This window comes from Oryctolagus cuniculus, chromosome 5, assembly GCF_964237555.1.
Source record: "Oryctolagus cuniculus chromosome 5, mOryCun1.1, whole genome shotgun sequence".
NCBI lineage: Eukaryota > Metazoa > Chordata > Mammalia > Lagomorpha > Leporidae > Oryctolagus > Oryctolagus cuniculus.
In genome coordinates, this window is record NC_091436.1 from 12,224,852 (window position 1) to 12,247,269 (window position 22,418).

The 22,418-nt window shown below is 43.5% G+C and overlaps 1 protein-coding gene across 1 annotated transcript in view; it reads left to right on the top strand.

Annotated features, from left to right (window-relative positions):
- The first annotated feature begins 13,181 nt into the window (after window positions 1-13,181).
- Window positions 13,182-22,418, top strand: part of NOX3 (NADPH oxidase 3) — a 67,015-nt gene continuing 57,778 nt past the window's right edge. Inside the window, exons 1-3 of the mRNA XM_002714968.4 lie at window positions 13,182-13,313; window positions 13,417-13,527; window positions 15,663-15,747. Coding sequence (XP_002715014.3) covers window positions 13,182-13,313; window positions 13,417-13,527; window positions 15,663-15,747 — 328 coding nt within the window. The remainder of the gene's footprint in view (window positions 13,314-13,416; window positions 13,528-15,662; window positions 15,748-22,418) is intronic.

The window sequence follows — 22,418 nt, forward strand, 5'->3', positions numbered from 1 at the left end:
CCCCTGCGGAAGTGGGGAAAGTGGCAGGGGGAACTGCCCTTCCACGGAGGTGGAAGGGACGGTAGCCAACCCGGGAAGAACCAGCAGCAAACCCAGGGAGGGCCGAGCAGACGAAAGAACAGCGCAGGGTCCTGTGTCGTTCCTCCACGAAGACGGGGAGCGACAACTTCTCATGTGGGATCTGTCCTTAATGTGTTGTCCAATGTGAATTAATGCTATAACTAGTACTGAAACAGTATTTTACACTTTGTGTTTCTGTGTGGGTGCAAACTGATGAAATCTTTACTTAATATATACTAAACTGATCTTCTGTATATAAAGATAATTGAAAATGAATCTTGATGTGAATGGAATGGGAGAGGGAGCAGGAGATGGGAGGGGTGCGAGTGGGAGGGAAATTATGGGGAGACGAGCCAATGTAATCCATAAACTGTACTTTGGAAATTTACATTTACTAAATAAAAAAAGAAAAATGCAATATTTTATGTAAAATTATAGAAACCTGAATTTCCCTCAAAAATTAAAGGATAGAATAATTTTGGGCCCCTTAACTTCTGGCTGCTCTCTTGGTATGAGATCTTTGGGGGCAGTTAGAGAGAGAACCAGATTGATCTGTCATCTATCTATCTATCATCTCTATCTATCTATCATCTCTATCTCAATGCCTCCATTTGGTGCTCTGCCTTTGAAATAAAGACTAGGGTAAGTTGAATTATGGTCCCCAATGGGTATTTCAGAATGTGATGTATTTTTGGATTTTTCAAAGTGAGATCCTTCTGGCTGTGTCAGAAAAGCCCTTTAACGTGATGACCAGTACTCTTACAAAGGATGGAAAAGTAGAGCACACAAAGACACACACACACACACACACACAGAAGTAGGCCGTGTGAAGACAGAGACAGAGATTGGAATATGCAACCCAAGTCAAGGAACACCAGGGTTGTTTGCAGCCCCCGGAAGCTGCAAGAGAGGCATGGAAAAGTTTTTCTCTCAGCATCTCCAAAGTGAACCAACCTTGCCAATACGTTGGGGTTGGACTTCCAGCCTGCAGAACTGTGAGACAATAAAATCTGTTGTGACTTTGCCCCAGGCAGCTCCTCTCCAGTGTCCTAACCCCCTGTCATCTTGACCTATGCTTGGGTGCCTGCAGTTCCTGCACAGCCATGTGGCTTTGTGGCTCTGTCTGCAGCTTCTGCTCGCTGTGCCGGAAAACTCTTCACATTTCTTTGTAAATCACTGGTTAAAGACACCCCTTACCCTCCAAACTGAGCTGAGCAGATTTCTGCTCCTGCTTACACTGTTGTTCCTACCACAGAAGGCTGAAGTTATTTCATGGGCTCATAGTAAACTGATCCTGGAAGGTGATTAAAACTATGAGACGTGGGTTGTTCATTTACATGTCAACTTGATTAAGCTACAGAGCCCAGTAGTTTGATCAGCCAGAAGTCTACAGGCTGTGTTGAAGATACTTTTTGAATGTGACTGACTCTCAAATCAATGGGTTTTTTGGAAAAGCAGCTTTCCCTTCACAATGGAGAGGATTCTCACCTCCATAGTTGAAGGCTTTAAGAGGAGATGGAAGGCCGGCGCCGCGGCTCACTAGGCTAATCCTCCGCCTAGCGGCGCCGGCACACCGGGTTCTAGTCCCGGTCGGGGCGCCGGATTCTGTCCCGGTTGCCCCTCTTCCAGGCCAGCTCTCTGCTGTGGCCCGGGAGTGCAGTGGAGGATGGCCCAGGTGCTTGGGCCCTGCACCCCATGGGAGACCAGGAAAAGCACCTGGCTCCTGGCTCCTGCCATCGGATCAGCGCGGTGCGCCGGTTGCACCGCGCTGGCCGCGGCGGCCATTGGAGGGTGAACCAACGGCAAAGGAAGACCTTTCTCTCTGTCTCTCTCTCTCTCACTGTCCACTCTGCCTGTCAAAAAAAAAAAAAAAAAAAAAAAAAAAAGAGGAGATGGAGAGGTAGAAGGGATTCTCAGGACCACAACACAGAAACCTGCCTCAGCTTCCAGCCTGGGGAATTCACATGCAAGACTGCGACATCAGCTGTCACCTGACTTCCCAACCTGCCCTAGAGATTTCAAACTCATCTGGTCCCACAGTCAGGTGTGACAACTTCTTAGCATAAAGTGTGCCTGTGTGTGTGTGCCTGTGTGTGTGTTCCTGTGTGCATGTGTGTGCATGTGTGTGCATGTGTGTGCCTGTGTGTGTGCATGCGTGTGCCTGTGCGTACATATGTGTGAGTGTGTGTGCCTCTGTGTGTGAGTGTGTGTGTGTGCATGTGTATGTGCGCCTGTGTGTGTCTGTGTATGTGCATGTGTGTGTGTGCCTGTGTGTGCATGTGTGTATGTGTGTGTGTGTGTGTCCCCTTGGGGCTATTTTCTGTAGAACTCCTGCCAATACAAGGCTGAAAAGAGAAGGAAGAGAAAGGAGGAACAATCCAGAGGTGTGTTCAGGTAACTACTCCAGAGGCAGAGTTGGGGTAGAAGTGAAACAGCTACAGTTGCATCAATGCCAGCGAAAAACAGGAAGGCCACCTGGAGTGGATGGGAGAGGCCTTGCCAAGGTACAGAGGCAGAGTCTAACGAAACATCAGACGCTGGCTTGCTGCACTGCAGCGTCTTGAATCTGCCTATGCCTTGTTCATCTTGGCACCCCAGGACCTAACATTCCTAGGACACAACACTCCGTAGTATTTGGTAAATGAGTGAAGAAATGGAAAAACATGCTGAACAAGAAAAAGAAAGGATCAAAGAGAGTCCTGATGTTTCTGAATCAGAATGGCCACTTTTTCCCTTTTGTAGGGAAAAAAATTTTAATTTTTTAAATTTCTCTCTTTTTTTTTTTTTTTTTGACATGCAGAGTAGACAGTGAGAGAGAGAGAGACAGAGAGAAAGGTCTTCCTTTTACCATTGGTTCACCCTCCAGTGGCCGCCATGGCCGGCGCGCTGCAGCCGACGCATTGCACTGATCCAAAGGCAGGAGCCAGGTGCTTCTCCTGGTCTCCCATGCAGGTGCAGGGCCCAAGCACTTGGGCCATCCTCCACTGCACTCCCAGGCCACAGCAGAGAGCTGGCCTGGAAGAGGGGCAACCGGGACAGAATCTGGCGCCCTGACCAGGACTAGAACCCGGTGTGCCGGCGCCGCAAGGCGGAGGATTAGCCTATTGAGCCATGGCGCCGGCCTTAAATTTATGTTTAATTGTTTTTAATTTTTAAAATTATCTTTTAAAATCTCTCCACCTCTTTGCCCTTCCTCAAATCTGTATAGTCTAAAAACAATCAGAAGTTGCATGGATTTAGCTTCCCACAAAAGTGATTCTCCATTGGCCCTACTTCCATCCAGTTCTCAATGCACCCAATCTCCTCCCTTGTTTCATCCTCCAGTTCTCCATTGAATCATCCTGAGCCATGAATGGAGGGAATGTGATGGATTAATACGATGGAATCTTGGTGAGACAATCTAGTTCATTGAGGACAAGAAAAATCAAAATTGGTTTGAAAAAGTGAACTATTAATTATCAAACTTAGGAAAGCTACGTAAAAGTGTGAAAAGACAGAAAAATAGGAAGTTGCCAAGAGTGTTACTGGTTGTTTTTATGACCATCTGACTCCACGAACCAAGTCATAGTTTGACCAAGTACCCTTGGAAAAGCTAAATTGCACATTGCACCTTTTAAGTCACTTTAACAAGGTAACTTCTTTCTTATGATGATAATATCATATCAAGAAAAGCTCTTGCCAATTAAGTCAATATTCATTCTAGACAGAGTAGCATATTAGCTTATGGCTAGGCTATCCCCACCTACAAAAATAGGCAGAAAGTTATCAGGATGGATTTTATACCACTAACACAAAACGAGATAAAGAGTTTAAATTTAAGTTACACATAAAGAGATGAAGTGCCAGGTACAAACTGGTTTATTCACAATCAGTATCAATTAGCCAAATGATGTGCAGCCACGATGCCTCAACTGCTGAGTCTACTGACCTCATCTGCCGGAAATGCCTTGGAACTGGAAAGTGGGTGAGCTACAGATAGGAACTCTAGCCACCAGAATGATGCCTGAATTGCCTGGATGGGTTGAGGCCACATGGGGAGAGATGAAGGGGCAGAACCAGGTTTCAGAAGTAACTACAACAAAATCGCAGCACTTCCGCGTACTGGCAGGAGCTCGTTGCTCTTGCTGAAGGTCATCTTCTCAAACACACTCTGTGAGTTCTCAACAATTATTTTGCTTCCTCCTCTTGGCCGAAAGAATTGCTAAAAATTTGACGAGAAAAATCAATTTTAGTTTTAAATTATCTACTACTAGCAAGGCATTTCTTCAGGATAATTATTCCAATAAATTATAGTATTCCTTTGGGAAAATTTAAACTATAGATAAGGCTTTCAAACATTTCACACAAGGTCTACATTCTCTCAAGAACTCTATTGTCCATGCTGGGAAGACAGAATAGCACCAAGTGTCTGATCCTTTCTCTACATGGGACTGAAACAGCTTTATGGCTCCAACCATTCTGAAGAGCATTTGTTTTCTTAGAGTGACTTAGCTTCTTTGCATCTTCATATCCTCACATTCGTAAAACAGGTCTTCTCAGAACTTCTCCCTGGTCGGTGAGGATTATCATAGCATAGGAAATGCCTGGCCCCCGGGAGCCCTCCAGAGGTACCCACTCCCTGGGCTTTTGGAGGGGTTGCACCTTCCCTAACAGCACTTTCCAGGCCCCGTGATCCAGGCCCCTGGCTCCTGGAGGGGGTTCTCAGGAGATGCTGTGGGCTAATCCTTTTACCCCGTCCCCCGTAGACTGGAAAGACATGAAAGCAGATATATAGTGAGTGACAATAGCCAGTCAACTAGAACAGCTGCCTGCAGTGTCATTTCTTCACTAACCAGAGACAGGGTCTTAGTTTGGTCGCTTAGCCTGAATTGCCCCTATTTTTTCCTTATAAAATGAGAAAAATCGTTGTACCTGATCCCTATAGTTTTCCTCATTTCTTGAGAATCATGATTCTAGCCAGTTATAGTTCAAGATCTGGTCCAGCAAACCATCTCTAATATGTAATAGCAAATCTTTTTGCACGCACAGGTCCCATGTCATAGAATGATGGTGACAGTGATGGCTGCAAACAGGTTTGCTATGTTCCAATGATGCCTTGCTATGTTTCAGTGCACCAATTTCTTAGGTAGTGCTTAGGGATAGTCATAAAAATTTTCTTATGTTACCAAGCAAATGTAACTCCTCTTTTACATGCTTAACTTCCTCCAATTTCCTTTTTTTAAAATTTCGCATTTTTGGTCCATCTTTCTAATGGCCTTTTCCTAACAAAGTGAATCTTTAAAATTGTAATAATGCAAACATTGGTAGTTGAATAGAATCATAACAAATTACACAGAAGATGGCAAGTGAACAAAAAGTCAGTTCATCCTAGAAGAGAGAGAATCCTGAACCTGTTGAATGACACTGGCATCCTTCAGTACAAACATGCCATGCTTTCAATGATGGCTTTATTTGAAAAAAAAAAAAATTCTAAACCTTTGTTTGACTTTCCCGTTCTTTCTGAACTCTGATCAAACAGTCCTACAGTTTGGTAAACTGGGTTATACAGCACAAGAGGGATTAAAAGCAAAATTTCCAGCTTATCTAAACAGATCATGAAAACAGAATATTTCAATAGATGCTCATTTGCTTTCCTCTTTGCTATCAAAAAAAATTCATGACTGTTGCAAGAAATATTTATTTGCAGGAAGGCTGCTTTATGTTATTTCACCCCTCGCTGTCTATTAAATCAAATGGCTGTGATTCATTGCCGGCGTCCTCAGAGCCTCCCCCTGCAGCATACGGTGATGTAAGGCTGGGGCTGAGTGAGCACACGGCAGGCAGGAGCAGCAGGAGGAGAAGAGATGCTTGGAAGTGCTCCCCTCATCACAAATATGTGTCTTCAATATTTAGTTGTTGTGGCAGGAAAACGCCAACAAATACATGAACTGTAAACCATCTGCCCTGAAATATGTTCAAGTATGAATGTTCATCTTGAAAAATGAAATCTATGGAATTCTGGCACCCACTTTGACTTTTGAGAGATGAACAGCTTGGATATGCAAAGAAGGGATTTCTAGACTAGCCTTCTTCAACTCTAAATTTTCCTGAACTCAGAAGTTAAATGATTCACTAGCTAGAAAGGAAAACTTCCTTTTCACTTTTAAACTTTAATGAAAGCCACTGCCTGCCGCAAAATCCCCGCAGCTGTATCTGTGTAGGGATTTGTGCAGAATTGTCTTATGTGCTGAGAAGTCAAGAGATGAATGTGGTTCTGCATTTATTATTCAACATTAACTAGGTTCCAAGGTGTGCTAGGCACGATATGGAACATTTAAAGAGCATGATAATCCTGGCTTTCACCAAATTTCTAAGACAAAAAATTGTAACTGGCAAAACAAGAAGGCTTTGAACTGTGCCACTTAGCTTGTGGTAAGAAGTGGTAAATTAGCCCTCTGCTTTCTTATGAACTGCATTCCTGGGGTAACCCAGCATCAGCCCTTGCAAGCAAACCCGCTTAGAGAAGGATTTAAGGCAACTATGCAAATGGAAAGAAATGGGTTGCAAACACGTGTAAGCAATGAGGAAGATGAAGGCAGGAGAGTGGGAAGCAGACAAAGCGCATTTCTGGACTCAGGTTTTTTGTTTGTTTGTTTGTTTTGTTTTGTTTTGTTTTGTTTTTTTGCCTGCTAATTGATGTGTTGGGAGCATTGCAGTGACCCTTGGAGAGTCTCAGAAATTCAAACTTTCTCTCCATCTTCTTTGCACTGAAAATTTTTTTTTTTTTTTTACAAAATCCAGTTCTATCCACTTCCTCTGAAAACTTCTTTGCAGGGAAAATCCCTCACCTAAATCTCTTCAGGCTGCAGGGGTCCACGGCTCTCCCACTCCAAGAGGCCCTCACCTTTAAATGATGTTTTAGTTGTTGCACTGTGCACCTGTTGCCTCCCCAGGCACATCATAAGCTTCCAAGTACCGGCGGAGCTCACATACCCACTGTGCCTCAGGTTATGTGACACAGGAGCGGTCTCAGTAAGCATTTCCTTTGAAGTTGTTGAGAGCTGGATGAATGACTCAAGCCACTGTCGGGGGCGGGGCCGGGGGGGGGGAGGTTGAACAGAGTAATGGTCACTAAGTTTGCTATCCAAGCCATTTTAAAATGACACTCAGACTGGGGAGGGCGTTTCTCCTGGTGGTTAAGCCACTCATGTCCACAGTAGAATACTAGGGTTTGACTCCTGATGCCAGCTTCCTCCTAAATTCAGGCTTTGGGAGACAGTGGTGATGGTTAAGGACATTGGGTTCCTGCCACCCACCTGGGAGACCAGGATTGGGTTCCTGGCTCCCAGCTTCAGCCTCCTGCAGATAGGTATGCTCTTTCTCTTCTCTCTTCATAAATAAATAAATAAATATTTAAATAATTTTTAAAATGACATTAGGAGAACACAGTCTTTCATGAAATGAAAAAACATATTTAATTCAACAAAAGGAAGGTAGAACAGTGGTGGTTATTCAATTAAATTTTGTTTAAAAATCTTATATTTTAATGTGTGGACTATTCTTAACTTCTTTCTTTTATTATACTTTCCCTTTAAAACGAAATTTATCCGACATGTGATTTGTACAATTGCCTAATTATCACACGTAAATTCTCCTCAAATACCCAAGTAAGGATTTAGAATCATGTTTGCATTTCTTAAAAAAAAATTTTATCCCTTTTCACCTTAATACTTAGATGTTTATAAATGCTTTTAGAAAAAGGCAAATACATGTTTGATGCTTAGAAGCGGGTAATTTGGCGGTGCTATTTTTATCTCTCTGAATTTTCCATCTACAGGGATGCTAGAGTTTAGTATGCAGCAGCAAAGGTTGCCAGGTGATCAATCTTGCCCTTGAGGATCAAAGTGTTTCTTTGTTGGGTCAACTGATCAAGGAAGAAACTTAAAAAGAGCTAAAAATACAACAGAGCAAATCCAGTGCAGGAATGCAGCATGGCTAATACGGAGTTTGCATTATATATCCAGGCAATTAACCTGGCTTTGTAAACTTATCTGTTCTGTTTCCCTCCTGCTTTTTCCATGATTTGGTGTTGGTGGGTTTTACAAGTGCAGGGACCTACCTCATCTTTTCGTGTTGTACTGGAAGAGCCAATGAACGTACCCATTGGGTCAGAAAGACAGTAGCCATCCTGGAAAAACAAAGAAGGCAAATTGCACTTCTTTTGTTCTGAAAAAATTGTGAGAAATGAAATGGACATAACCACCTATTAAGAAAATAATTAGATAATTAGATAAAAATAGATCAAATTCTGAACATGCATATCCTTTCTATAGATTTTTGTACAATTTCTTTCCTTCTTAAATGCAGCTCCATTAATCCGGGCCTGATTCCTTGGAAGTGGTTCAGAGTTTTCCCTTAAATTGTGTTCTGTAAAGAGCCCTTCAATAGAACAAAAACTGGGCATGATATGCATGCCCAAACTTGCACCGGATAAATTAACAAAGAATGATTGCAACCTATTGTCTTATTTATAAAAATGGAGCACTTCTGAAAAGGAATCCATGGGTTGAACTTAACTGGACTTTGTCGTGACGGTATCTTACGTCTTATGATGTCTCATCCAATATTGTAAACCAATCAATGCATCATCAGATTGTTATGAAATATGAAATAGATTGAAATAAAATGCATGCCCTTCAGTTGCACAAACTGTTGGTCTCTTAATTTTAATAACATTTGAAGTTCACATATGATTCTTTACTCTGAGCAAACCAGAAATCATTGCAAGTTCTACAAAAATAAAATCTATGAAGAAAAACACTTGAGTTCCATCATGAATTATATCTTCATATACGACCATTCACCATTTTGTATACTATAAAAGAATAATAGCTACACTTCAACACAATATTCTTCACATATTCAAAATGAAGAATAAACTAGTCACATTTTAAGAATCACAATGGAGTATACAAAAATTGTTTAAATCTGAATTCAAAATTATATTTTTACCATAGTACTAACAATATTCTAAGTAATTAACTACAAAAAAAATGACCATACACTAACTATTCAGCAATATATGTCTCACATGTGTAAAACTATGGAGAAGCCTTGAAATTTTAGCTCTTCCTCATGCTCATTGAATCTAAAATAGGAGAGATAGTATGAAATTCTAGATGTATTCTCTCTGAATTAATTTTATAACCCCACTGAATAGGCCTCTAAGATATGTAAATCCTAAACACTTCAGAAATAACAAATCACTTCATCATGGAAGATTATTGGCTTAGAGAAATGAACATGAAGATTTTACATCTTTATGTTGCTCACTGTAAAAGAAGTGACTGAAGGTGTTTTACTAACTGCACTCTAATCTCAAGTTAATGCTGGCAAAATACCTATGCTTTTATATATATCTAGAGGGAAAAATTCCTGTGAAATGATGTCTTTTTCTAAGGAGTGGGACACTTGCTAAATTTTTTATTGGCAAATGTAAGACTTCCCTATAAGAGGCATCACTCAACTTGAGTGTATGTGTGTTTATGACAGCTCTGTGCGTGGTGTGTATGTGTGTGTGTGTACGTGCATAAGAGGAAATGTAGGTAAAAGAGAAATGGGATTGCCTCTGTGAGGTAGGTTTATAGTAAATCCCATTAACAAATGTGCACACTGAGGCTTAACTCACTGTGGAGGCTGGATGACAAGTAGAAAGCTTATCTGTTGGTTAAAATGCTTTAACCTATGATACCAAAGTATAGGTGTCTTTCAGTTGTAGCTGGCACTTACTTTAATCAGCCATGGTGAAATGACAAACATGCAGCCGTCAACTTTGAAAGAAGAGTTCATTACTTACAGTCCCCGAGAACAGAGACGCCCACTCCCTTCCCATGCCACTCAGAGCCACATGGAGGAAATACCTGGGTTGACCAGGAGGCAAAAGGGGCAGGGGGCGAAATGTGGGCCGGAGCCTTTCCCGTGGCTTCCACAGGAAGAAAGGGGCAAGGCAGTGTTAGAAGCAGAGCAGGCCTAGGACTGCCAAGGTCCAGCCTTTTCAGCAGGCTCTAGAGGTCCAGCCGTTTTAGCAGGCTCTAGACGATAGTGGTGCCCCCAGGAGTCTAGCACCTGCCCCGGGGTGATTTAGGGCAGAGAGGAGGTTGGTGAGGTGTAAGATAAAGGAAGTGGTTGCAGCTATGGGTGTGTGAGAGATTGTTTGATTTGCATGTTGAGGGGGTGCTGGAGGGCAAGTCTTTGGCTACCACTAGGACTTAGCAAACTACCCCAAGTGAGACAGTTCTTCCCCACCTCTGTAAGGCCCTGTCAAGACTGGGTGATTTTTAAAGCACAGAAACTTACTTCTCACAGTTCTGGAGGCTTGGAACCCAAGATTCAAAGTCTGGCACCTGGAGAGGGCCCTCACGCTGCAGCTCATGGTGCAAAGACAATGCAAAAGCAAGAGAGAAAGCGAAACAGGGCTGACCTTGGCCTTTTATGACCGGCTAAATCCCGCTATGACAGCATTCGTTCATTTACGAAGGCAGAGCCCTCGTGTCCTGACCACCAACACTGTGGCTCTGAGGATCAAGTTTCCAACACATGAACTTTGGGGGCCACATTCAAACCACATCAGGCTCCAAGTTGTCAAAGCCTCACACATGGCAGCAAATTTTTTTAAAAAATGACTAGTACAATAGATAACTTACTTATTCATTTTCCTGCAAATCATTGGCATTATGTAGAAATAGTACATGAGATCACATACAACATATTTATTCATGCTTAATAAATGAGAGGAAGGTATTTGGTACAGTGGTTAAGATACCACTGGGACACCTACATCCCATCTCAGAGAGCCTGGTTTGAGTCCCTGCTCCTCCACTTCTGATCCAGCCTCCTTTTAAAACACATCCTTGGGAGGAAGAAGAGGGGTGGGAAGGCGGGTATGATGGGAAGAATCCCAGTGTTCCTAAAGTTGTATGAAGTTTGTATTCCTTATTATAAAAGGTTTCTGGGGGCGGGAAACACACACTTGGAGGCAGCAGCTGGATGCCTAAGTACTGGGGTCTCTGCCACCAACATGGGAGACCTGGATTGAGTTCTGCGCTCCCAGCTTTGTCCTGGCCCAGCTCTGACTATTGCAGGCATTTGGGAGTGAACCAGTAGATGGAAAATCTCTGTCTCTCTCTTTGTCTCTGCCTTTCTGACAAAGTGAAAATAAGTAAATAAAAATAAATACCTATAACTTAAATGTGCCGGATCCATAAGACTATAATTCGTATCATATATTAAGTATGTGTTGATACACAAACACACATAGTACTATTTTATAAAAGAGCCAGCAGAAGGCAAAGGTTAAAAATGAAGATGCTGAAGTTAGACAGAACTGCATTCAAGTCTCAGCTGCTGCTCCTTCCAGTCACGTCACCAAAGTTTGTTTCCACATCTGTGTAGTGGGGCTTTTCACAGCCCCTGATAGAGACACTGTGTGATCTGGACAATGCTTGAAAAGTCCCTAACAGAATGCCTGGATACATATGGGGCAACAAATCTTCACAATTACTATTCTTACAAGGTTGTCAAGTTTATGGGACAACCAAATAGATGCACCCTGAGAAAACATAGAAAGCTTGGGCAATTATCTAAATGACTTGAATCTCTTATTATCATCTTAATTGTCTAAATATTTTAAACAAAATATTCTGACCAGAACTAACAAGGAAAAAAAAATGCTTCAATAGGACAACTTTGCCTACTGAAGTAGAGTCATAGTCACGCTATTTAACAAGTAGCAAAAATCAAAGGCTGACCAGCCTCACAAGTAGACACTCCTGGAATCCAGAAGGTGTGAGAGGATATCCACCTGCCACATGAGTGCAAGTGATATTAATGGAAAAATGAAATTGATCCCATCAATCCCACAAAAAAGTACTTTTTTTAATAGTCATGCTTTTAGATTTGCAATTATTTTCCTGTCTCTTTTAATGGATCTTTTTGTCTTCACCATCTTCTAGAGAGTGTTTAATCCATGGTTATTTAGCCCTGATTCTGTATCTGCTGTTGAGACTTTTGTTGAAAGAGGGAAAAGAAGAAGTAAAAATAAACACAGTAGAGAGCTCTCCAGTGGCAGTGCTTTGCTGTGTGCAGCCTTTCACCGGCTGGGGTGTTTCTCAAATTTACATAAAGACTTATTATCATCTTGACTGTAATCATGTAGAAAATGAATGGGGGGATAAAGTACACGAGGACAATTTAATAAAACGAGCTTTCTTTTCTTCTGAAGTCTTTGAAGAATGGAATCATCGGATGAGACTTGTCTTGTATTTACCCAGGTCATGAGGCATGTCAGCTCGGTGATGTGCCTTTGGCAAGAAGTCCTTAATTAGAAATTCCAGGAGAGCTGTTCCCAGTAGGTGCTTCCTAAGACAAAAAGATGATATCATTTCTTAGGGAAGCCCTCACTAAGGATAAAGCATTGGGGCTCAGGTGAATGAAAGGAATGATTTGCTGACAGAACACAAGTGTCATGATGGGGTGTTGGGTTTTGAATGAAAGTCTCCCCATCATAGTAGTAGTAAGTACTATTTTTCTTATTCAACTTTAAATATAGGATGTTGTTTTAATTTTTGGTAGCTTGTATAGAAATGCTAAATAGCTTGAAGTATTACTCTAGTAAAAGACGAAAACTTGTTAGAAAACATTCAGCAGATACGTTTAATTTAGCCTTATAGAATCATGCAAAGTTGTTTTCCGATTGAGTTCATTTTTAATTATTTTTAAAGTCAAGTAGTTGTTTTTGCATAATGTATGAATGTTTCTCTAAATCAAATGAAGTCTTCAAATTAGACTATGACACTGGGATTTTTCTAGAGCACTCTTCAAGTTGTTTTTAAATATTTCTTCCTTCTTGATATCATTGTCAAGGTGAGGAAGGTGGGGTACTTGTCATTATCTCCCTTAATGCTCACACGTATGTGCGTAAAATCTTTTTATGAAGTTAAAAATTTCTTACTGTTATAATCACTGCTAAAATCTAACCTGTAAGGAAAGAATACAGAGAGTAAGTCTGATTAATTTGAGAACTTTTCACTCCACCTTGAAAAAAACAAGGACGCCAAGTGATTTTAAAAGGGGAAAATTTGAAGATGGTGCTGATTGGTTCTCTTTGCCTTGTACTCAAGCTCTTGTGGCTGGGAATGAACTTGTATCTCTTTATGGTCACATTCCGTTGGTATGAAGAGGAGGAGTCTTTTCTCTACACACGAGTTATTTTGGGGGTAAGTAGAACTGATGACTATTTCAGAAATTAAACTACATCCTATTTTCCCGGCTTCCTCCTTTGAACTGTACGTCTTGTTTTTGTGTTTCTCTATATGGAAGTCGACACTGGCTTGGGCAAAAGCATCTGCACTGTGCCTGAATTTTAACTGCATGTTAATCCTGTTGCCCGTCAGCCGAAACTTCATTTCATTCGTGAGAGGAACAAGCGCTGTAAGTAGCAAGTATTGGCTATAATTCCAGTTGTTATGACTAATATGAGTGCTATTGAAAACAAGGGTGTACTTTACTGTGAGATTCCAGGTAATCCTGTTTAAACTTACCTCTGTTTCTTTGTAAGAGAGAACAGAATGGCTATGACTGAAAATCAGGAAGTGGTACAACTGATTTGGCTTTTGCCATTGACTTTCTACATGGCAGTGTAGTCACTGCTTAGGTTTTCCTAATGGAAAAAGATAAGCCATTACCATTTCTGATAGAAGAAAGACAAGCAGTTGAGATAAATGCCACTCGGGAAACAGTCCTCTGAGTTTTTACCCTCAGAAAAGACAATCACAATCACGATACACAGAATATAAATGTTTACTTATTTTTCTTTTACTTGAAAGGCAGAGAGAGAGAGAGAGAGAGAGAGAGAGAGAGAAAGAGAGATCTGCAATCTGCCTGGTTCACTTTTCAAATGCCCACAACAGGAGCCATGTACTGGGTCTGGGCCTCCCATATAGGTAGAAAGGACCCAAGTATTTGAGCCATCACCTGCTGCCCTCCAGGGTGTATATTAGCAAGAAGCTGGAATCAGAAGCAGAGCTGAGACTCGAACCCAGATACTCTCATATAAAATGCATTATCCACAGGGCATTTCAACCACAACACCAAATACCCTATTCACAACACATAGACTTTAGTATGTGGATTCTATTTTTTAATTAATTAATTTATTTGAAAGGCAGAGTTACAGAGAGGTAGAGATAGAGGTAGAGAGATAGGTCTTCCATCGCTGGTTCACTCCCCAAATAGCCACAACAGCTGGAGCTGGGCAGATCTAAAGCCAGGAGCCAGGAGCTTCTTCCGGGTCTCCCCACAGGTGCAGGGGCCCAAACACTTGGGTCATCTTCTACTGCTTTCCCAGGCCAATTGCAGGCAGCTGGATAGGAAGTGGAGCAGCCAGGACTCGAACAGGTGCCCATATAGGATGTGGCACTGCAGGCGGTGATTTTACTAGCTATGTCACAGTGCTGGCCCCCATATGTGGATTTTAACTGCTAATAGACATAGAGTGATATTTCCTCATTACATTGATTCCACTCTTTGGGTACTCGGCTGTGTTTCCTGTTGAACAGAATAATGTACAGAAAATGAGACCTCCAACAATTTTTGCCATATGAAATAATTTATTCTATAATCATCATGAGGTTTTATGAATATGAGATATAGTTGTGTATGGTACCTGAGTTTGTATAATAAGGAAAATTTATGGACAACTTAAACCACACAGATGAGGATGGCAGTTTGTGGGGAGCAACTCAGACTAGACTGTTACTCGAATTAAGACTTATTCTATGCATCTGCTCTCCCACAATATGGCGCTGGGAGAGGAGTAAACAGCTTCTACACAGCTGCCTCCAGTTCAACCAATAAACAGCAGGACCTGCTCCTGATTGGAGGAGAGCAGCGTACTCGGCGTGTGGGTAGCAGAGTTGGGATTGGTGGAAGAGGACTATAAAGGAGGAGAGAGACAACATGCACCAGGAACATCTATCTGAAGGAACACCTGAGCAGCCCCCGAGAGAGCCGGCCGTGTGCCGCTCCCCTGCGGAAGTGGGGAAAGTGGCAGGGGGAACCGCCCTTCCACGGAGGTGGAAGGGATGGTAGCCAACCCACGAAGAACCAGCAGCAAACCCGGTGAGGGCCGAGCAGACGAAAGAACAGTGCAGGGTCCTGTGTCGTTCCTCCACGAAGAGGGGGAGCGACATAATGGTGCCGTGACTCGGATAGGAAGCCTAGGCAGGGCTTAGTGTCGTTCCTCCATGAAGAGGGGGAGCGACAGCGGTTATCACCTGCATTATCTAGATAAAGAAGCTGAGTGAGGCATGTTTATTCAAGAATTTTGAGATATAGCAAGAGAACTGCTCATTCAGTAATTTTTACTGAGGTAAAATTTCAGCAAATCAAGGAATAACCTTTTACTTTGCTGTTTGACAAATGGCCACTAACTTCTGTGTCATGTGGCCCCACCTTAAGCAAATTTAGAAGCAGCTCCTGAGTCCTATGTTCTCAGGTCTCAAGATATTGTTACCACCGTGATTACTTCTTATATCAGGCTTTGATTTATTTATTTTTTACTCTAGTGCTGCAGAGGACCATGGGGAAGGCAACTAGACAAAAACCTCAAATTCCACAAGTTAGTCGCCTATGGAATAGCTGTTAGTGCAGGTAAGTACTCATTTGTTGCCTGATGGATTTTGCAATGTCTGATATAGCTCTGTTTTAATGATATCCACACCACTATGTCTCACCTTAGGTAGAAGAAACCTTTGCCATTCATTTGGCCACAGAACACTTAGATGAAAGGATTTTTTATTTGTGATTTGTACTCCTGTATCAATGTTCCACTACCAGGACCTCAATGCAACAAAGCAAAGCTGTCGAACTTTATTTTCATTGGTGAATAAGCAGGCTTGTCAATAACGCAATGATAAATACCTCCATGAAAAGTGAACACATTCGTAGTCGAAGCAATTCAATGCACGTTGGGAATAAAATTGGCCTATGCCCTAACTCTCATTCAGGGTCATAGGAAAATGACTATCACATGGTGTCATGGGCAATAAAAAGAAAGAAAGAAAGATCATATGAGCAAGGTACTGAGCAGCATTGAGCCATTGGATGCACAAGGATCTAGAAAAGATAGGAAGCTTTATGGTTACCTACAGTGTAAGTGTTATTACTGCATTTCTAATTCAAAAAAGAAGGCACTAGAAATCAACATCCAAGGCCAAGTTTAGACTATGAGGAAGAGGAACAGAAGAGGGTCAGTAATCAACTGGCTTGTGGTTCGCTTGGAAAACAAAGACATTGAAATAAAAGACTCTCTGAATGATTAAGAGTTACGATTCGGGACTGTTTCCTCAAACTAATTTAACTATAAAATGTTTTCCTCATTTGTTTTTATCCTCTCATGCATAAAAAATAGCAGAGTAAAAGGAACTCTCAAAACAAATGTGAATTTAATTAAGCAACAAGACATGACAGACGGTGCCCGAGTGCCAATTAACACAACTTTGGGTGTGCACCGAGACACGAGGGGGAGATGCTCCCCACTGATTGTCTTCAATGCCAGATCAAACCAGCCCCAGACACGTTCTGCAAAAGGGCCTTGTGGATTGTGAAGGAATAGCATCTCACGTCCCAGAGAGCCAGCTGGAGGGGCGGGGGCAAACAGCAAGGCTGATCCAGTCTCAGATTCCAGTCTGAGACATACAGGTGCTCCTGACTTTTGATCAGTAAGCAAAGGCGAAGGCACATCGAAGGGACGTCGTTTCCAAACCTTAGAAATTCCGGAAAGTTAGAATAAGGGTAGTGAGCTCCCCATTGTGAGTGAAGGCCAGACTGCTCCTTGGTAGGCTAAACAGAGAAGAAATGTAACAGATCTCTAGGCTTCACACCTTAAGATTCCTTTATTACTGCATTAAAAGGGAAGACACAACACAACAAAATGGCACGGAGAACAGTATCACTGTGCAATAGCTTTGAGGCAGAATTGCACTCTAAGGAAAGTTATAAAGATATTATAGCAAGAGAGGGGAAGAACTCAGCATCCCAGCATATCATAAAAGGAAGGAAAGAATAGAGCGAAATGGGTGTCATGAAATAGCTTTCTCCTTAAGCCTTTGGGTATGTATATTTCTGTTTCTGTAATCACACACTGATGGTATAAACACAGCATTTTGTCTCCCAGGTGCAAAGCACCCTGCTAGGAGCTATAGCCTTCTGAAACCAGTGTGGGCAGGCTGTCCAGGAATGGCCTATGACTGCAGATGACAGCCCTGACAAGAGTCAGGTGCCCGAGTTATTTTATACCCTCACCACGGATTGCTTGTGTGATCTCAGATTAAGTTCCTGGTGACCTTTTCCCTTGGAATTAAAAATAAACAATAATAGGATCTAGCCATCTCAATGAGATGAGCCCATCACTGTCAGGACCCGCCCTGCTTGGAACTCTGCAGGATACAAGGCCACTGGCTGGTTGCTGGCCCAGATAAGAGCCAATCAAGACTTCTTTGCTCTGCTGATGGAGCCCCTCTGCTCCTACTCTAGTCTCATCCTGACGGTGCACCCCTCCCCGTTTCCCTTCGGAAAGTATCCAGAACATTCTGTGTGTTCGCCCATGGGATGCTCTGTGCCTCAAATGCTGCAGCTCTCCTTGGGGACACCATATCCACGACCCACTGCCTCGTCCTCCTGGGCAGGATGCAGCCCCCCCCCCCCCAGCAGGTCCCCTGTCCTGCTTCCTACCCTGGGGTGAATTCCTCAGACCTGATGCCCTTGAGGGCTGGGACTGTGCCTTATGCCTCCGGGTGTGAGTCAGCAGTGGGCGAAAGCAGCTCGAGAAAGCACTGGGGGAAGGCACAAGACCCCAGGCCCGTGAGTTGTGCAGGGAGCAGTGTGGGTAGGGAAGAGATTTAAAGTGACGCCGGTCAGCGAGAGAATAAATTCACATTCTGTTGCCACAAGAAAAAAAAAAAAAAAAAAACAGCGTTCTTTCTGGAGCTTTCCCTCTCCAATCCCTGGAGAGGATCAAGTATGCTTTCCAGCTCTCTTCCTCCAGAACCCTCACTGCTTTGCCAGCGTGGGTCTATCTCCCGGGGCTCCCCTAGCAGGGCCGAGAGCAAAGCGCCCCTCGTCCTGCTCCTCCATGGCAACCAGCGCTCCACTGCCCGGCCAAGGCAGGCGAGTGGGAGGAAAGCTCTCTGCGGCGCCCGGGCCCTGACAAAGCAATTACTGCATTCCACATTAACTAAGAAATGCGGCTGGCAGCAGCACTTTGAGGAGGAAAAATGCAAAGCCCTGCTTCCATAGCTGCACCGTTGCTTCGCGCACTGCGTCCTCCTGGCGTGTTCACTGGGGAGCAGCTGCAAAGCCCCTTCGCTTGCTTTATTAGCCTCGCTTCCCAAACAGCCCGCTGGCTTAATAGAGGTGTGTAACCTTGGAAGAAGTGCACCCGCATCGAAGGCTGCGTGCGTGCCGGGCTCTAATTTCTCATCCGTTCCCCCTCGAAGCTGAACTGCAGGCTTTAATTGGTCAAATCATTAAAGGATGTAATTAGCGACTGGCGGAAGCAGGCTAGGGAGGAGGAGAGAAAAGGCGACAGCAATGCTATCTGTGATCAAGGGCATCGCCGCAAACGCAGGGACAGGAGCACTGCTTCTCTTGGCTTCCTGCCTTCCTGCTTGCCGGCCTGTGAGAGCAGCTGCCCGAGCAGCTTCAACCACTAATAAATCATTTTCAGAGACCTACAACCCCGCCGGTAGAAAAAGTGCATCTTGCAGCCTCTCCACTCTTATTAACGCGGATCTTTCTGGGTTCCCTGGTCCACGGTAGATCTTGAAGCCGCTTCTAATGCAAAAGTAGTGCTCTACACCTGAGCGTCCATCAAAGGGGAGTGTCGTGATCCAGGAGCGCTCCTCTGGCAAACTCCGCAGCGTACATCTGCCGGGTTGCAGGGGTGAACAATCGGCCCAAAGGCAGCTCCTGTTGAGTTGCCAAAATTACTTTACCAACATCAACAAGCAGACTAGGGGCAGATAGAGAGGAGAGAGCTCCGAGGAAGGACCAGAGAGAAAATAAAGATTTGGAAGCCCCATGGTGGAGAGCAGCCCCAAAGGCACAAGTTCTTCGAGTTCTGCTCCATCAAGGGTCACTCCTGGCAGCTCCAGGTGAGGTGAGGGAGCTCCCAGCCAGCTTGGTCTCTAGCTCCTTCCTCGAAGGATTTCAAGCAGTTGACAAAAGTGCGGCATCCACAGGGGGTCAGAGTCCACAGGTCTTCCTGCAGAAATAAGACCACAAATCTGAAAGTTTGGGCCACATTCTGGCCATAAACCCTTGGTTCTTGGTGTTAAAAAGCTGTTCAATTATGAGGTGACTGACTCCCCAGTACTGGCAGGCAGAAATACAGCAAGATCTGAATACACTTCCAGGGATCCCCTTCATCCTGCTCCCTCTGATCTCCTGAAAAAATGAGAGAGAGAGAGAGGAAGGAAGGAACCAAAAGGAGATTTCTCAGGGCAACGGGCTCTAATTGTAGCCTTTATGAGTTTTTCCTTGTTATTGTTCACCCTTCAATAAAAGGTCCTTCTTTGAACTCACACACCAATTAAATGCTCGTGTGTAGTGTTTCCAGCATCGCTGCCGTCTTTTAACAGTACTTTGGAGAGAAAAGCACAGACAGACCCACACCCAGCACCTTCTGTCCCTGCGCAGCTGAGCGGGTTCTGGAATGCGCGTCGTGGGCTCTTCCAAGGACACAGCCGTGGGAGACAGGAGAAGGTCGCAGAGGCAAGGGGAAGAGCGTGGCTGGGAGGTTGATGCCATTGCATTTACCACCACACTGAGGCCCCTTGTAGGCCGGTATTAACTCAAAACACATTAAAACAGGAGTTTTGAGTTTGTATTACTTCCATATTCGACTGCAGATTCCTTTGAGATGGTAAATGTTTGCAGTCAACTGCAGAGGAAAACTCGGGAGCCACACAGCTTAGATACCCCGTAGCTTAGTCCAGACCACCCATTTTTCAGGAGAGAAAACAGAGACAGAAAGAGTCAAGTAGCTGAGTAACCACTTCAGCATTCCTTCTGCTACCTACTGACATACAGTCCTATCAACAGGAAACGCACGATGGCCAAGAGAAAAATCAAACCTTGTAACTATTTTATCACATCTCTAAGGTAACTGTCATGGCAACACAGACAGAATGTTCTTCACATTATAAAGACTCAAACCAATAAAGAAAAGAGTAGAAAATATAATTTCCAGAAAAAAATACTATTTCTGGCTCCCCAGTATCTATCAAGTCCAAAAAGCCCTGGGCTTAGTAGCCGGCACATTTTAAGTTCCAATCAGAGCCGGCGCCGTGGCTCAATAGGCTAATCCTCCACCTTGCGGCGCCGGCACACCGGGTTCTAGTCCCGGTTGGGGCGCCGGATTCTGTCCCGGTTGCCCCTCTTCCAGGCCAGCTCTCTGCTATGGCCAGGGAGTGCAGTGGAGGATGGCCCAGGTGCTTGGGCCCTGCACCCCATGGGAGACCAGGAAAAAGCACCTGGCTCCTGGCTCCTGCCAGGATCAGCGCGGTGCGCCGGCTGCAGCGGCGGCCATTGGAGGGTGAACCAACGGCAAAGGAAGACCTTTCTCTCTCTGTCTCTCTCTCTCACTGTCCACTCTGCCTGTCAAAAAAAATAAAAAAATTAAAAAAAAAAAAAAAAAAGTTCCAATCAGAGGTTACATCACACTAAGATCAGCTCTAAGAGCAAACTGCAGCAGTTTAACTAACAAAATGGGCAAAATCAGTTTTCAGTCTGGGAATTGCTGAAATTGTTTAAAAATCTACTTTTTGTCTTATACGTGGAAAAAGAAAGCAAAATGGAGGTAGATGAGGCAAAGGAACAGTTAAGACACGAATTTTAAGGCTTGGCAGAAGCACTGGAGAGAGTAGCTTTCCACAGTTCCCTCAGGAGCTCCCTCTCGAGCAGCTTCTCGGCCTTCCTGAGACTACTCCATTAGCGTCTCCAGCTCTGTTGTGAGACACCTGGCAAGAGGAATAAATAAATAGTTCAATATCTTTGTTCATTCAATCAACGTGCTTAAATTTAGTTTAACAGTGTCAAATTCTCATGTGGAAATCAATCTAATAGAAAACAGATTGTGATCAACAACTCATTACACAGGAGAAGAATGTTATGAAATATAGAATAACATAAAAGACAAGGAATTTGTTCTGTATCCCCTTTCTGGCTATCGCCTATGGATCACACAATGGCAAAGCACACACTGAATTTAATCTGAAGCTCCGTTGCTAGTCCTGCAAATGGGAACAGCTCCGCTCCCTGTCTGCAGTGCTTTCGTCGCAGAGTGAACAGAGCTGGGGCAGAGGAGGAGGTAGAAGGATGAAACGTGGAAAGACCACCCACCCAGCCTGTAAGGATCCAAATGTCACCATCAACCATGAGCCTTCGGGACAGTTTGACTCCAGATGAAAGACACCAAATGACTCATTCAAAGAGCTTTTCTAAGCCCAAAGGAGAAATTAGTTTTGAGTCAACAAGTAAGACGTGACCATTTCCGATGACTCAAAAGAAGCAATCGAGTTTAAAGATCAACATATGAAGCCCTGAAGTCACAGACGGGCTTTTACCCCATCTTTGTCGTTAATGCATAGCAAATGTCTCAATTTTTTTGTTCAGAATATTGGTCTGTAAAATGGGAATAGGACTGACAAGTGAAGGTTGTATTGGGTGACATTCCAACAGCATTTATAACATTGTCAGGGTGTGTATTTGTCAATCAAATATGTTAGTTATGAAAATTATACCTGTTTCTCAAAGACTTTGGGTGGTTATCAGAAACCAGCTATTAGGAATGCTGGACAATGTTTGTATTCGATTTAGGAAATGGTTCCCATTGTATGTATCACATCAGAAAAAACTAGCTTTGTGGATGCTGCTATTAAACCAGAAAGCTCCTTCATAGACATGGCCAAGGTGTGTTAAGGAGGAAGTGCATTGAACTCATAAGGAGGCAGTAAACATCACAGATGTAGAGGTGCTGTTATGCACTTTGAATAGAGTGTTAGGGCATGGTTAGAATTTTGCCAGGCAGGAAAGGATCTGATAAGAAGGAACTCAGATAACGGAGAAACACTAAATGGAAAAAGGCACTTGTAAGCAAATGTGCCACTAGGACCACAGGGACCAGAGGGACCAGAACTAATGCTCTTAGAAGTTTCTTCTGCTCCCTTTCTCCTCTCACTCATCCATATCTCGACCCACAGCCATAGAGGATCCCATAGTCACCCACAACTTGTATAATAGTAGCAGGCTCTGCTGCCTCT